This window comes from Heterodontus francisci, chromosome 18 (genome assembly GCF_036365525.1).
Source record: "Heterodontus francisci isolate sHetFra1 chromosome 18, sHetFra1.hap1, whole genome shotgun sequence".
Classification (NCBI taxonomy): domain Eukaryota; kingdom Metazoa; phylum Chordata; class Chondrichthyes; order Heterodontiformes; family Heterodontidae; genus Heterodontus; species Heterodontus francisci.
Window position 1 is genome coordinate 908,838 of NC_090388.1, and position 17,472 is coordinate 926,309.

Sequence of the window (17,472 nt, forward strand, 5' to 3'; positions counted from 1 at the left end):
TAGACCTTACCTTTCTCTTTACTTTAGTTACTCTTCTTTGGCCTCCTTATCTCGAGAGACAATGGATAAGCGCCTGGAGGTGGTCAGTGGTTTGTGAAGCAGCGCCTGGAGTGGCTATAAAGGCCAATTCTAGAGTGACAGGCTCTTCCACAGGTGCTGCAGAGAAATTTATTTGTTGGGGCTGTTACACAGTTGGCTCTCCCCTTGCGCCTCTGTCTTTTTTCCTGCCAACTACTAAGTCTCTTCGACTCGCCACACTTTAGCCCCGTCTTTATGGCTGCCCGCCATACACAGCTATTTACTGATACTCCCTAACAGCAGTTACTCACCAACCAATCACCTTGCAGCTTTCCTGTGATGTCACTGTTCGAATTATTTTTCAAACTCAGTCAGCGCGCGCCAACTTCGGAAGGCTACAATGAGACGTAGCTCACAATTTAATCTGTGTCAGGCCTCCTTATGGAGATCCTAAAGCACGGGAGTTCTGGCCAGTGGCTGGAATATCAGCATGGGATGGCTGTCACTACCAGTTAAGTGTTTATGTGTTCATTTTAATTTCATTAGCAAATGTAGATTAAGGCTCCATGGCCGAGCAGCGGGGGGGCCGCACCGAGGCCTCCTTGCCGCTGGTAAAATGCGGCGGGCTTTCTTGGCATCGGAGGTCGTGGCGCTAGTAAAATTCAGCCCTCTGTTTCTAAACTTCCATGGACAGAAAGGATTATAAAGAGATGCTTCAGGCAGATAACACACACAAAAAACTATACATCCATGAGTTATAAAGGAAGCACAGATGAAAATTGTTTAAGTTATAAGTAACATTTTTGGAAATTCATTAGCTTTAGTTGACACTCTCACAGATTGAAAAGTGGTATACTTGACCAGCAGACAGGGCAGCAACAGAGTCTGTGCATAACTTCTGCAGCCAGTGGGGAGTACATTGGCCAGAAACAACTCAAATAATGTGAATGAAAATCTATTTGTCCAAAAGATCCCGAAATGACTTTGTCCAGAACCAATTTCCAGTCTCACATAAGGACAGTCTGAGGAATGACGCTTCTGACAAGACGATCAAAATGCAAGAATACAACATTCCAAATAGTTTAAGTCCTCTTCCGGAAATCAGTACATGAAAATTTTTCATTAGGAAGAAAGACGTCCTTTTATTTCGTACTTTTCACAATTTTAGGGAGCCATAAAACATTTTACAGTCAATGAAGTACTTTTGAAGAATAGTCAACTATTATGATGTAGGAAATGCGGCAGCCAATTTTCACACAGCAAGGTCCCACAAACAGATAATCTTTGGGCATTTTAGCTTCTTGGGATCAAACCTCCTGGAGGTCAGCCAAATTGCTAGATCAACTTTTGGAATTCCTAACAGTTCTAGGTTGCCCGTCACCACTCTCCACCAATTCCCTTCTAATTCTTGCACACACAGTAATATAATGTTAAGTGTCATAAAAACTCTACATGCCAAATAGGAAATATTAATTTCATTGGTTGAGACCTTGCCAGAGACTTTTACTGGAAATTCTTACAAATAACTTTTTTAAACAGTAAACTAGCAGCCAAGATGGCCACTGCAATTTACATTTGAAACCCCAAAAGATTAGATTGGAGACAACATGACTGAATCAACCTAGCCAGAACAATGGGGCGCACACAAATTTTCAGAGCATTAAAAAAAAAATTGACATGACCACATTATTTTGCATTTAGTTACCTAGAGGTTGAGTGGTTACTAAAGACACTGGCATTTGGCTGATCGAGAATCAACCTGATTGAGCATTAATACATTCTTCCACAAAAGTAAGGCAATGTATCTAGATCATTCACCCCTTTATTGCCCATTATCTCAGGTTTTCCACTTTCTACATTCGTCAGCTGAGATCCGAGGACAGATCAAGCTGAAGATTAATAAATATTGCAATAAATGCAGTTAACCAGGCTCACATTGATGGGATTAATCGAAAACTTGACTTCAATTGATACAAGCTGGGCGCAACCCTGCACAGGCACAGTTACAGGACACAAATAAACCCACAGTACCTTGCTTTTTGATATTGTGTGTGCAGCATCATCCTTCGAGAGGGACACATCATCTCTCACTTTGTCCAAACCTAAGAGAAAGGGTTGTTCATTAATGCTCAAGTGCAAAACCATTTTAAAAGATAGTTGAAGAGGACGCGTAATTGATCACATGCACGAGCACGCCACTTTTACAATTACATTCAGCACCTTGGGCCAACCTTCCGGCTCTCAGTCCTAAACCATATTTATGGTGAACAATTAACAGGTACAGTTTCAGGACAATAATTACTAAAAATAGATGTGTAAACAGTTCAGAAATTTATTGCAAAATGGTGCCTGCACTCTTAACGTCATCTGCAGATATCCAGTTCAAGGTTCTCACTCAGCAAATTCAAGTTTGAAGTTAATTACGGTAAAATCCAGAATATAAATCATACTAATCTGTAAAGGTTTTCCCATATATACTTACAAACAGGCAAATATTGAAGGTTTTATGCGCAGTTGATGTTTTATGTTAAGCTGTAATGTGCAACATGTAAGCAATGATCAGAGAATAGGAAAATTATTTTTTACTGAACAAAATTGCTTTGGTACAGCTTGTAGATAGAAATTATGTATTCCTGGAAAACATTAAAACAGTAAATGTCATCAGGCTGTCCAGAACATAAATACAATTGTAAAAGTAGAGCCCCACAACAGATGTTTCCAGTTGGGGAGGTGATGGCGTAGTAGTATTGTAAACGGACTAGTAACCCAGAGATCCAGGATATTGCACTGGGGACATGGGTTCAAATACCACCACAGCAGAAGGTGGAATTTGAATTTAATTAATAAAAGTCTGGAATTAAAAGCTAGTCTAATGATGGCCATGAAACAACTGTCGATTGTTGTAAAAACCCATCTGGCTCACTAATGTCCTTTAGAGAAGGAAATCTGCTGTCTGGCCCATTTGTGACTCCTAATCCACAGCCATGTGGTTGATCCTTAAATGCCCTCTGAAATGGCCTAGCAAGCCACTCAGTTGTAACCAACTGCAAAGAAGTCAAGAAGGAATGAAAGACAGACCACCCGGCACTGGCCTGGGCACTGGAAATGACAATGGCAAACCCAGCCCTGTCGACCCTGTAAAGTTATCCTTACTAACATCTGGGGGCTTGTGCCAAAGTTGGGAGAGCTGTCCCACAGACTAGTCAAGCAACACAGCCTGACATAGCCACACTCACCAAATCATACTTTACAGACAATGTCCCAGACAACGCCATCACCATCCCCGGTTATGTCTTGTCCCACCGGCAGGAGAGACCCAGCAGAGGTGGCGGCACAGTAGTATACAGTCGGGAGGGAGTTGCGGTGGCAGTCCTCAACATCAACTCCAGACCCCATGATGTTTCATGGTATCAGGTCAAACATTAAAACACAATTAACAGATTAACACTGACATCAAGGCAGCATTGACCGAGTATGGCATCAAGGAGCACTAGCAAAACTGGTGTCAATGGGAATCAAGGGGAACACTCTCTGCTGGTTGGAGTTGTACCTAGCGCAAAGAAAGATGGTTGTGGTTCTTGGAGATCCATCATCTCAGCTCCAAGGCATCACTGCAGGAGTTCCTCAGGGTAATGTCCTGGCCCAACCATCTACAGCTGCTTCATCAATGATCTTCCTTCAATCATAAGTTCAGAAGTGGGGATGTTCGCTGATGATTGCACAATTTTCAGTACCATTCGCGATTACTTAGATACTGAAGCAGTGCGTGTAAAAATGCAGCAAGACCTGGACAATATCCAGGCTTGGGCTGATAAGTGGCAAGTAACATTCGCACCACACAAGTGACAGGCAATGACCATCTCCAACAAGAGAGAATCTAACCATCTCCCCTTGACATTCAATGGCATAACATCCTGGGGATTACCATTGACCAGAAATTGAATGGAGTAGCCATATAAATACTGTGGCTACAAGAGCAGGTCAGAGGCTGAAAATTCTGCAGCGAATAACTTACCTCCTGACTCCCCAAAGCCTGTCCACCATCTACAAGGCACAAGTCAGGAGTGTGATGGAATACTCTCCACTTGCCTGGATGAATGCATCTTCAACACATTCAAGGAACTCGACACCATCCAGAATAAAGCAGCTCGCTTGATTGGCACCCCATCCACAAACATTCACTCCCTCCACCACTGACGCACAGTGGCAGCAGTGTGTACCATCTACAAGATGCACTGCAGCAACGCACCAAGGCTCCTTAGACAGCACCTTCCAAACCCGCAACCTCTACCACCTAGAAGGACAAGGGCAGCAGATGCATGGGAACACCACCACCTGCAAGTTCCCCTCCAAGCCAGACACCATCCTGACTTGGAACTATATCAACATTCCTTTACTGTCACTGGATCAAACTCCCTTCCTAACAGCATTGTAGCTACCCCACATGGAGTGCAGCAGTTCAAGAAGGCAGCTCACCACCACCTTCTCAAGGGAAATTAGGGATGGGCAATAAATGCTGGCCTAGCCAGCGACACCCACATCCCATGAACGAATAAAAAAAAGGCACAATCTACTGCACTAATCTATTCAGATCATAATATCTATCTTCAATTGTGCTCAATGTGCTGATCTCTTCAGGTGGAGTGCCACCATTTTCCTCAAAGGCCATCGTTGGGGGACGGGAACGAGAGATCAAAATAGCCACAGTCCCCACACTTCTGAACATTATACAGTGATTCTGTACACATTAGTGGGTGTGACACGAGAACAGTAACAGGCTTTAGTTCCAATTGCCTGATGTTACAATCACCTGGTTCATGGTTTGTGGTAATTTTCTACAGTTAACTTTTAACTTGGGAACTGAATTTTTTAATGCAAGACAAATGAAAACACCTGATTTGAGAAGCTAGTAAACAAACCTAGGGTGGTTCCAAATCAAAGGGTGGCCCATGTTTATTTATCAAGGTCATAATGGGAAGTGTGAAGACCCTAAACAATGGGAACCTCTCTGAACTTCTTGATGGAGACGATGTGTCTACAGCTACCTCAAACAGGGGTTTAAATTATTCATTTGATGTCCCAGAAAAGAGAAGATTTGGAGCTGGAAATAATTAGTTTCAATTGTTACCTGGGACATCCCACGTGTTCCAACTGCTGTGGAGATAGATGAGACAAGGGGTGCCTGTTGGTGTTTTGATCTGTGTGTTTGCTGACAGACAAGCAGCTGGCTTTTGGAAAAGTAGCTGGCTTCAGACAGGCTGTTGGTCGCAGATAAAGCAGTTGGCTTTTGGAAATCATCTGGACTCAGGAGCAAAGAGGCCATCGGCAACCAGGTGTGTTTGTTTTGAATAAGGTCCGTATTTAAGCTGTGAAGTCCAGATTTGGGAGATCTGATACCTCAGAAGACAGCTGAGAAAAAAGCTAAGGAATTGAAGTGAATTTCTAAGGGATGTGGTACATTTTGGATTGGTCCCAGGAGAAGCAAAAAAACTAAGATCCTGTAACGTACATAGGAACTCTTGGGGTGGAATTAACAGTCAAACAGGTGTGTTCTGTTGAGATTCAGAGTTTGACGTATTCGTCTTCATGTTCTGTTAACATTTTACGTTTAAAATACGTGTTATCAAACTGTAGTGTTATGTTAATAGTGTTTTAATTTGTTTAACTCTTGTACAGTAAAATATTTTTGTTTAAAATGTGAAATCTTGTGGCGTAGTTCTTTGCGTAATAACTAGGAATTCAACTTTCTCTTTTTAAGAGTTAACGGTCCCTAGTGGGATCGTAACACTCAGCAAGTAAAAACAAAGCCTGCTGATACACTGTCTAGCCTCACACAAGCTGCCACTTAATGACTTTCATTTATATATTGCTCTAAGAATCTGAAAAGACCATGCACAATTTACATGCGAGCTGCTGTCACTCGAATGTGACTGTTACTTGTGCACTGCGACGATGATTATTAGTCAAGTTCTCTTTTGGTTGGAGTTGATCGAGGAATGAATGTTGGTCAGAGGAACTCATTGCTTTTCAGAGTGCTATGGATTTCTAATGTTCATAAGCAGTGTTGAATTTGAGACCTCAGTTGCTCACCTAGGCTGAGTGTTGTTTGTGAAGCACTTTGGGACATCCCAAAATCATGAAAGGCACAATATAAATACAAGTATTTCTTTCTTCTTTAAGGGATAGCATTCTGTTATGATAATTCACATCGCTCAGCTCTCCTTCAGGATGGGCTGCAAAATCCCTTCCCAATTGATTCAAAGCACTGAGCTTCATGCGTCTTCATAACCGATGTCAATGCGATGGAGGCGCATGAAAACCTGTCTAAGAGGCTGGTCTATGCTAACCCTGATAAGGAACAGAAGTAGGCCATTCAACCACTTGAGCCTGTTCTGCCATTCTATCAAATCATGGCTGAATAACACCATTGACCCACCACTTCTCTATGTCCCTTGCCAAACAAAAACTCATTTGTGACTAATCTTTTAGATTTGCTAGAGTTTATTTCACTCGACATTTCTTTTACCTGCTTAAACTTGGGGTGTTTGTGAGTGGGTCAGCACATAAGGATAGCAGAAACCCTAGTTCAGGTTTAGCCAACAGTGAAATAGATGCTAAAAATTCCTTTCACCAAAAGCAGCTATTTTGTAAATTAAATTTGCTAAAATATCTGCCTGTACATCCTAGTCTTGGAGATAAATAATTAAACAACAACTGAACAATTTTTGTTGATGTCTTTTCATTATTTCCATATTGCAGTACAGGTCAAGTAGCAGGTTATGGACTGAGCTGTAGGCTAGAAATGACACTAAAATGGTCTGAACACTGGATAACAGAGAGAACCTTACTGGGTCAGATTTTTTTTTACAATCCAGATGGGCAAAAATTTAAAAATTGTACTGTTCCTTTCTTTAGGCACAAATTAACTCAATTTCTAAAATACAAAAAAACCCACAATGTGATTCTAACAAATATTAATGGGCAATGCTGCATGCTAAAAAACAAACAACTCAAAGTGCAGCAATTGTGGCCATAAATGTCTACCCCTTTGCTAGCACAAAACTTTTTGCAGGGAAGTTGTAGCAAACTTCAGGCGAGATTTTAATACACTCAAAACCAATTCACTTGCACAGAGTTAAAATCGGGCCCTTCGTGTTTGCACAGCTTTTTAAAGAAAGATCTGCATTTACATAGCACCTTTCATGACCTCAGGACATTCCAAAGTGCTTTACAGCCAAGGAAATACATATGACATGTAGCCACTGTTGTAATGTAGGAAATGCAGCAGATAATTTGTGTACAGTAAGCTCCCACAAACAGAAATGTGATCCAACCAGATAATCTGTTCTTAGCGATGTTGACTGACGGATAAATATTGGCCATGACACTGGGAGAACTCTCCCGTTCTTTTTCGAAAGAGTGCCATGGGATCTTTTACGTCCACCTGAGACAGCAAATGGGGTCTGGGTTGAACATCTAGAAAGAAAATGAAATCAACACAATCTCAAATCTTCACAAACAGTGAACGAAATGTATCGGTGAAATGTAGAAAGAATTCCAAAAAGATAAAATCATGAGCGACTGGCTCAAAAAAACCCACGAGGGAGTCAGCAGAATTTAACAGCCACAATGATATTTTGTGGTATTTGAGAAACAGTCAATATGAGGCCAAACATCAACAGCTGATAAGACAAGATGGCACATCTGGAAAGAACCTTCTGAAGCATATTACCATTTTTGCCATTGAATGAAATTCTAAAACAGGATTAATTATTCAGGATTCTATATTCAGGAGGGGAAGAAAGTTTTTTTGTACTGTAATGTGATGGTCTTCATTTAAACATTCAGCATAAATCTTTTTAATAACATATCTTCTCATGACGAGTAAGCTCTTTCCCAATAACAAGAAAACGTAATGGCTATTAATTATGCTTCAGTATACGAAGCACAGCTCTAAACCATTAGATTTCCTCCAGTATCTGTAGTCTGATCCCCAAGAGAAAATCAGCAGATTCGCTCTTTTCCAAACAGACAGAATTTTAGATTTTTGAGAAATTATTCGTCAACACACAGGGACTCAGGGCCCCCAAGTTTCTGGGACTAGGGAAGACAGATCTGTGCCATGGTGGCAACTGAGATGAGTTTTGTGCGGACACAGAACTTGGTTGTGCTCTTTTACAGCCCCATCAGAATTTTTTTAAAATTTGTTCCTGGGATGTGGGCGTCGCTGGCTTGGCCAGCATTTACTACCCATCCCAAATTGCCCTCGAGAAGGTGGTGGTGAGCTGCCTTCTTGAACTGCTGCAGTCCATGTGGAGTAGGTAAACTCACAGTGCTGTTAGGAAGGGAGTTCCAGGATTTTGACCCAGTGACAGTGAAGGAACAGCGATGTAGTTCCAAGTCAGGATGGTGTCTGACTTGGAGAGGAACTTGCAGGTGGTGGTGTTCCCAATGGTGCTGCAGTGAGACTCCACTCTACGGTCAGGTGGCTGCCCCAGAATTGGCTTGGGTGCCAGTTCAAAATGTTTAGTCTGACCATGGGATTTCTGATGAGGTTCAAAACTTTAGAAATGGGATAGTGGAAGTTTCACACCACTCCAGATGCATCACGATCCCTCCAGACCTCCCTAGGAATGTTAGAGCTGTATAGTTTAAGATTGTAAATTAATTGCATCAAATTAAAACTTCATATTCACACTAACAATTTCAAGCAAGCACCATGTAATCAAGTATAAAATTACCCCCACTTCCAAATTAAATGCTTCCAGATTTACTACAAATGGATGAAATGAAGTAACTGAACAGGATAAGAATACTAATATTAATTTACTTTTTTGTACTTCCTGCAATCTGTAAACTTGTGAATAAGTAATTGTTATGTAGTTGGCTCATGTAAATAAAAGGCTATTGATATTTAAATAAGGATGCATTTCAGTACCAACAAGAAAATAAACTTGCATATAAACCAATGTCTATAACGTTTAATAAAAACAAGAAATGCTGGCAATACTCAGCAGGTCTAGCAGCATCTGTGGACAGAGAAGCAGAGTTAACATTTCAGGTCTGTGACCCTTCATCAGAACTGCAAATATTAGAAATTAATAGGTTTTAAGCAAGTAAAGTGGGGGCGGGGCAAGAGACAACAAAAGAGGTGTTGACAGAACAATGTCACAGGCAATAACTGACCAGAAGGTCATGGAGGAAAGGCAAACGGTATGTTTATGGTGTGTTGAAAGACAAAACTTTAGTAAGTACAGAGAGGGTGTTAAAGGACAGAAAACTGAACAGCCTGGCCCCAAGCACAAACATGAAAAAAAGTGGGTAGGCACAAGAGAAACAAACTAAACAAACTAAAATAAAATAGTGTAGTGGCCATTTCGGAGACATGGGTCGAGCAGGGGCAGGAATGGATGTTGCAGGTTCCGGGATTTAGATGTTTCAGTAAGAACAGAGAAGATGGTAAAAGAGGGGGGGGTGTGGCATTGTTAATCAAGGAGAGTATTACAGCGACAGAAAGGACGTTTGAGGACTCATCTACTGAGGTAGTATGGGCCGAGGTTAGAAACAGGAGAGGAGAGGTCACCCTGTTGGGAGTCTTTTATAGACCTCCAAATAGTTCCAGAGATGTAGAGGAAAGGATAGCGAAGATGATTCTCGACAGGGGCGCGAGTAACAGGGTAGTTGTTATGGGGGACTTTAACTTTCCAAATATCGACTGGAAATACTATAGTTCGAGTACTTTAGATGGGTCAGCTTTTGTCCAGTGTGTGCAGGAGGGTTTTCTGACACAGTACGTAGACAGGCCAACCAGGGGCGATGCCACATTGGATTTGGTACTGGGTAATGAACCCGGCCAGGTGTTAGATTTAGATGTAGGTGAGCACTTTGGTGATAGTGATCACAATTCGGTTAGGTTTACCTTAGCGATGGGCAGGACAGGTATATACCGCAGGGCAAGAATTATAGCTGGGGCAAAGGAAATTATGATGCGATTAGGCAAGATTTAGGATGCGTAGGATGGGGAAGGAAACTGCAGGGGATGGGAACAATCGAAATGTGGAGCTTATTCAAGGAGCAGCTACTGCGTGTCCTTGATAAGTATGTACCTGTCAGGCAGGGAGGAAGTTGTCGAGCGAGGGAGCCGTGGTTTACGAAAGAAGTTGAAGCGCTTGTCAAGAGGAAGGCGGCGGCTTATGTTAGGATGAGACGTGAAGGCTCAGTTAGGGCGCTTGAGAGTTACAAGCTAGCCAGGAAGGATCTAAAGGGAGAGCTAAGAAGAGCAAGGAGAGGACACGAGAAGTCATTGGCGGATAGGATCAGGGAAAACCCTAAGGCTTTCTATAGGTATATCAGGAATAAAAGAATGACTAGAGTTAGATTAGGGCCAATCAAGGATAGTAGTGGGAAGTTGTGTGTGGAATCAGAGGAGGTAGGGGAAGTGTTAAATGAATATTTTGCGTCAGTATTTACAGTAGAGAAAGAAAATGTTGTCGAGGAGAATACTGAGATTCAGGCTACTAGGCTAGATGGGATTGAGGTTCACAAGGAGGAGGTGTTATCAATTTTGGAAAGTGTGAAAATAGATAAGTCCCCTGGGCCAGATGGGATTTATCCTAGGATTCTCTGGGAAGCTAGGGAGGAGATTGCAGAGCCTTTGTCCTTGATCTTTATGTCGTCATTGTCGACAGGAATAGTGCCGGAAGACTGGAGGATAGCAAATGTTGTCCCCTTGTTCAAGAAGGGGAGTAGAGACAGCCCTGGTAATTATAGACCTGTGAGCCTTACTTCGGTTGTGGGTAAAATGTTGGAAAAGGTTATAAGAGATAGGATTTATAATCATCTTGAAAAGAATAAGTTCATTAGCGATAGTCAGCACGGTTTTGTGACGGGTAGGTCGTGCCTCACAAACCTTATTGAGTTTTTCGAGAAGGTGACCAAACAGGTGGATGAGGGTAAAGCAGTGGATGTGATGTATATGGATTTCAGTAAGGCGTTTGATAAGGTTCCCCACAGTAGGCTATTGCAGAAAATACGGAAGTATGGGGTTGAAGGTGATTTAGAGCTTTGGATCAGAAATTGGCTAGCTGAAAGAAGACAGAGGGTGGTGATTGATGGCAAATGTTCATTAGTTACTAGTGGTGTACCGCAAGGATCTGTTTTGGGGCCACTGCTGTTTGTCATTTTTATAAATGACCTCGATGAGGGTGTAGAAGGGTGGGTTAGTAAATTTGCGGATGACACTAAGGTCGGTGGAGTTGTGGATAGTGCCGAAGGATGTTGTAGGGTTCAGAGGGACATAGATAGGCTGCAGAGCTGGGCTGAGAGATGGCAAATGGAGTTTAATGCGGGAAAGTGCGAGGTGATTCACTTTGGAAGGACTAACAGAAATGCAGAGTACTGGGCTAATGGGAAGATTCTTGGTAATGTAGATGAACAGAGAGATCTTGGTGTCCAGGTGCATAAATCCCTGAAGATTGCTACCCAGGTTAATAGAGCTGTTAAGAAGGCATATGGTGTGTTAGCTTTTATTAGTAGGGGGATCGAGTTTCGGAGCCACGAGGTCATGCTGCAGCTGTACAAAACTCTGGTGAGACCGCACCTGGAGTATTGCGTGCAGTTCTGGTCACTGCATTATAGGAAGGATGTGGAAGCTATGGAAAGGGTGCAGAGGAGATTTACTAGGATGTTGCCTGGTATGGAGGGAAGGTCTTACGAGGAAAGGCTGAGGGACTTGAGGTTGTTTTCGTTGGAGAGGAGGAGGAGGAGAGGTGACTTAATAGAGACATATAAGATAATCAGAGGGTTAGATAGGGTGGATAGTGAGAGTCTTTTTCCTCGGATGGTGATGGCAAACACGAGGGGACATAGCTTTAAGTTGAGGGGTGATAGATATAGGACAGATGTCAGAGGTAGTTTCTTTACTCAGAGAGTAGTAGGGGCGTGGAACGCCCTGCCTGCAACAGTAGTAGACTCGCCAACTTTAAGGGCATTTAAGTGGTCATTGGATAGACATATGGATGAAAATGGAATAGTGTAGGTCAGATGGTTTCACAGGTCGGCGCAACATCGAGGGCCGAAGGGCCTGTACTGCGCTGTAATGTTCTAATTCTAATTCTAAAAAACAAATAAAAAAGAAAAAAGGGGGCCCGTCATGCTCTGAAACAACTGAACTCAATGTTCAGTCCGGCAGACTGTAGCGTGCCTAATCGGGAAATGAGGTGCTGTTCCTCGAGCTTGCGTTGATGTTCACTGGAACACTGCAGCAATCCCAGGACAGAGATGTGGGCATGAGAGCGGGGGGAGTGTTGAAATGGCCAGCAACTGGAAGCTCGGGGTCATGCTTTCGGACTGAGTGGAGATGTTCCGCAAAGCGGTCACCCAATCTGCGTTTGGTCTCACCAGTGTAGAGGAGACCACACTGTGAGCAGCGAATACAGTATACTACATTGAAAGAACAAGTAAATCGCTGCTTTACCTGTAAGGAGTGTTTAGGGACTTGGATAGTGAGGAGAGAGGAGGTAAATGGGCAGGTATTACACTTCCTGCGATTGCAGAGGAAGGTGCTGTGGGATGGGAACGAGGTGGTGGGGGTAATGGAGGAGTGGACCAGGGTGTCGCGGAAGGAATGATCCCTTCGGAATGCTGACGGGGAGGGGAAGATGTGTTTGGTAGTGGCATCATGCTGGAGGTGGCGGAAATGGCGGAGGATGATCCTTTGGGTGTGGAGGCTGGTGGGATGGAAAGTGAGGACAAGGGGAACCCTGTCGCGCGTTCTCGGAAGGAGGGAAAGGGGTGAGGGTTGAGGTGCGGGAAATGGGTCGGACATGGTTGAGGGCCCTGTCAACCTCAGTGGGGGGGAATCCTCGGTTGAGGAAAAAGGAAGACATATCAGAAGCGCTGTCATGGAAGGAAGCATCATCAAAGCAGATGCGTCGGAGACGGAGGAACTCGGAGAATGAAATGGAGTCCTTACAGGAGGCAGGGTGTGAAGAAGTCTAGTCGAGGTAGCTGTGGGAGTTGCTGGGCTTATAATATTAGTCTATTAAGTTTTAGTCAGCCTAGCAACTCAAAATTCATCACTGAAAGGGAATTGATAATTTGGTTCTGCAGCATTTCAAATGGTTGACTGATAGAAACATTTTGAAATTAATTTCATCATGAATCATCTTTCCACTATCCTCCTTTTTTGAAAAGAAATCCATGTTTTGTTCTGCTTTTCATTTCCCTGCTGGATCCATCCTTTCCCCAGTATTCTCTTCCTGCCCGGACACGGCCATTATTGGGATTTCCCTTATGCTGCCCCTTGGAGACATTATTCAGAACATTTAGCTAGGTTTATGCTGGTGACATCCAGTTTCATCTCTTCACGACTTTCCTCAGTCTCATGGCCACCTGTGTTGTTAGACTGTCCATCTAATATACCAGCTGGCATTCTCTCCCTGAATAGTTTTTCCTTACATCTTTCCTTCTTGCCTTTAAAGGCAGCCTCAAAATTTAACTCTTCAGCTATGCTTTTCATCAACTTACGAACATACAAACTAGGAGCAGTGGGCCACTCAGCCTCTCGAGCCTGTTCCACCATTCAACAAGATCATGGCTGATCTGATTGTAACCTCAACTCCACATTCCTGCCTACCCCGATAACCTTTCACCCCCTCGCTTATTAAGAATCTATCTACCTCTGCCTTAAAAAAATTCAAAGACTTTGCCTTCACTGCCTTTTGAAGAATAGAGGTCCAAAGACTCACGACCCTCTGGGAGATAAAAATTCTCCTCATCTCTGTTTTAAATGGGCGACCCCTTCTTTTTAAACAGTGACCCCTAGTTCTAGATTCTCCCACAAGGGGAAACATCCTTTCCACATCCACCCTGTCAAGATGCCTCAGGATCTTACAAGTTTCAATCAAGTTGCCTCTTACTCTTCTAAACTCCAGCGGATATAAGCCAAGCCTGTCCAACCTTTCTTCATAAGACAACCCACCTATTCCAGGTCTTAGTCCAGTAAACCTTCTCTGAACTGCTTCCAACGCATGTACATCCTTCCTTAAATAAGGAGACCAATACTGTATACAGTATTCCAGATGCGGTCTCACCAATGCCCTGTATAGCTGAAGCATAACCTCCCTATTTTTGTATTAAATTACCCTCGCAAGAAATGATAACATTCTTTTAGCTTTCCTAATTACTTGCTCTACCTGCATACTAAGCTATTGTGATTCATGCATTAGGACACCAGATCCCTCTGCATCTCAGAGCTCTGCAATTTCTCACCATTTAGATAATATGCTTCTTTTTTATTCTTCCTGCCAAAATAGACAATTTTACATTTTCACAAATTATTCTCGATTTGCTAGATCTTTACCCACTCACTTAACCTATCTATATTCCTTTGCAGCCTCACGTCCTCTTCACAACTTACTTTCCTACCTATCTTTGTGTCATCAGCAAATTTAGTAACCATACCTTCGGTTCCTTCATCCAAGTCATTTATATAAATTGTAAAATGTTGAGGCCCCAGCACCGATTCCTGTGGCACACCACTCGTTACTTCTTGCCAACCAGAAAATGACCCATTTATGCCTACTCTCTTTCCACAGATGCTGCCAGACCTGCTGAGTGGTTCCAGCATTTCTTGTTTTTATTTCAGATTTCCAGCATCCGCAGTATTTTGCTTTTATTATTATGCCTACTCTCGGTTTCCTGTTAGCTAGCCAATCTTCTATCCATGCCAATATGTTACCTCCTCCACCATGAGCTTTTATTTTTCACAATAACCTTTGATGTGGCACCTTATCAAATGCCTTCTGGAAATTTAAGTACAGTATTCCATAGGTTCCCCTTTATCCACAGCGCATGTTACTTCTTCAAAGAACTCCGACAAATTGGTTAAACATGATTTCCCTTTCACAAAAACATGTTGACTCCACATGATTACCTTGAATTTTTCTAAGTGCCGTGCTATAACATCTTTAATAATAGCTTCTAACATTTTCCCCGACAGATGTTAAGCTAACTGGCCTGTAGTTTCCTGCTTTCCGTCCCTTTTTCAATCAAGTTACATTTGCTATTTTCCAATCTAACGGAACCTGCCCTGACTCTGGGGAATTTTGGAAAATTAAAACTAACGCATCAACTACCTCACTAGCCATTTCTTTTGGGACCCTACGATGAAGTCCATCAGGACCCGGGGACTTGTCAGCCCGCAGCTCCAACAATTTGCTCAGTACCACTTCCCTGGTGATTGTAATTTTCTTGAGTTCCTCCCTCCCTTCCATTTCCTGATTTACAGCTATTTCTGGGATGTTACTTGTATCCTCTATGGTGAAGACAGATGCAAAACACCTCTTCAATTCATCTGCCATCTCTTTATTTTCCATTACTAGTTCCCCAGACTCACTTTTTATAGGACCAACGCTCACTTTGTTAACTCTTTTCTTTTTTAAAATATCTATTGAAACCCTTACTATCCCTTTTTATATTTCTAACCAGCTTTCTCTCGTACTCTAATTTTACTCTCCTTATTAATCTTTTAGTCATTCTTTGCTGTTTTTTATATTCTGTCCAATCTTCTGACCTGCCTCCCATCTTTGTGCAATTATATGCTTTTTCTTTAAGTCTGATACTGTCTTTAACTTTTTGAGTTAACCACGGATGGCGGGTCCCACCCTTGGAATTTTTCTTTCTCATTGAATTGTATCTATTCTGTGTGTTTTGAAATATCCCCTTAAATGTCTGCCACTGCACCTCAATTGACCTATCCCTTAACCTAATTTGCCAGTTCACTTTAGCTAGCTCTGCTTTCATGCCCTCATAATTGCCCTTATTTAAGTTTAAAATACTAGTCTTAGACCCTCTTCTCTCCCTCAAACTGAATGTAAAATTCAATCATATTATGATCGCTGCTGCCTAGGGGTGCCTTCACTATGAGCTCATTAATTAATCGTATCTCGTTGCACAATACCAGGTCTAGTATAGCCTGCTCTCTGGTTGGCTCCAGAAAGTGCTGTTCTGAGAAAATAGCCCAAAAACATTCTATGAACTCCTCATCTAGGCGACCTTTGCCCATCTGATTTTTGCAGTCTATATCTAGGTCAAAATCCTCCATGATTATCGATGTATCTTTCTAACAAGCTCCCATTATTTCTTCCTTTATACCCTGTCCTACCATGTGGTTACTGTTAGGGGGCCTGTACACCACTCCCACAAGTGACTTCTTGCCTTTATCATATCTCATCTCTACCCAAACCACTTCTACATCCTGGTTTCCTGAACTTAGGCCATCCCTCTCTATTATATTGTGCTATGACCATCATTAATTAACAGAGCTACCTCTCCACCTTTTCCTAGCTTCCTGTCCTTCCTAAATGTTATGTATCCTTCAATTTCCAGGTCCCAATCCATGTCATCCTGTAGCCATGTCTCTGTGATGGCTATCAGATCGTACTTATTTATTTCTATTTGCGCTATCAGTTCATCTGTTTTGTTTCGAATGCTACATGCATTCAGATACAGAGCCTTTCGTTTTGTCCTTTTATTATTTTTGTGACCTCTATCCTTATCTGACTTACTCTTGGATTTCTACTCTCTGTCCCTTCCTGGCATGGTCTGTTGATTATTTCCCATATTGAGACCTTTCTCTCTTGCCTTGTCTCTACTCTTTGATTTACCACATCTTCCCAAATTTGATCCATGCCCCTAACATTTAGTTTAAAACCCTCTCTACTTCCCTAGTTATGCGGCTCACTACAACACTGGTCCCAGCACTGTTCAGCTGTAGCCCGTCCCGATGGTACAGCTCCCACTTTCCCCACTACTGGTGCCAGTGCCCCACGAACCGGAAGCCGCTACAACTACACCAGTCTTTGAGCCACGCATTCATTTCTCTAACCTTAATCTCTAAACTTCCCTATTTCTACAGTGCTCGGTCCACTCAACTACTCAAAGCCGCTTGACATGTTTTATTTGTAGGTCAGAGGCACTATACAAATGCAATCTGCTCTTCAGAACTCTGCAGAATCAATTTTAAGGCCAGCGCTCATGAAAGGTTTCAAACAGAGCGAATCACAAAAAGTAATGTACAAATTAAAAGAGTTAAATTACTTAAACATCTTAGATTGTGCCTAATCCAAATATATATACTTCACAGGATTCCAAAACTGAAAATATTGGTAGAGCTGTAAATATCTATGGAATTTCTCAGGTGTTCTGTAAATTAAATTAAAAATTAAAACCCTAACCACACCCCCCCCCCCACCCCCCCACCCTGCCTTCATGTCAATTATGAAGAAGTTCAGTGTTATTGGCTACTGCCCATTTGAAAGGAAACCTGCGTCAGCCTGCCTAAATTCATTTCACTTCAAATCATCCAGTCACCAGAAACCAACACCATCTAATCTTTATAGGCATTTTTTTTGTTAGAAAACTGCAGCTGATATTTAAAAGGCAGTTGTCACA

The 17,472-nt window shown here is 42.4% G+C and overlaps 1 protein-coding gene across 7 annotated transcripts in view; it reads right to left on the bottom strand.

Annotated features, from left to right (window-relative positions):
* osbpl8 (oxysterol binding protein-like 8) overlaps window positions 1-17,472 on the bottom strand; it is a 435,666-nt gene that overhangs the window by 124,500 nt on the left and 293,694 nt on the right. For all 7 annotated transcript variants that reach the window (XM_068050088.1, XM_068050083.1, XM_068050086.1 and 4 more), the window contains one exon: window positions 2,050-2,120. In XM_068050088.1, the coding sequence (XP_067906189.1) occupies window positions 2,050-2,120 (71 nt within the window). The remainder of the gene's footprint in view (window positions 1-2,049; window positions 2,121-17,472) is intronic.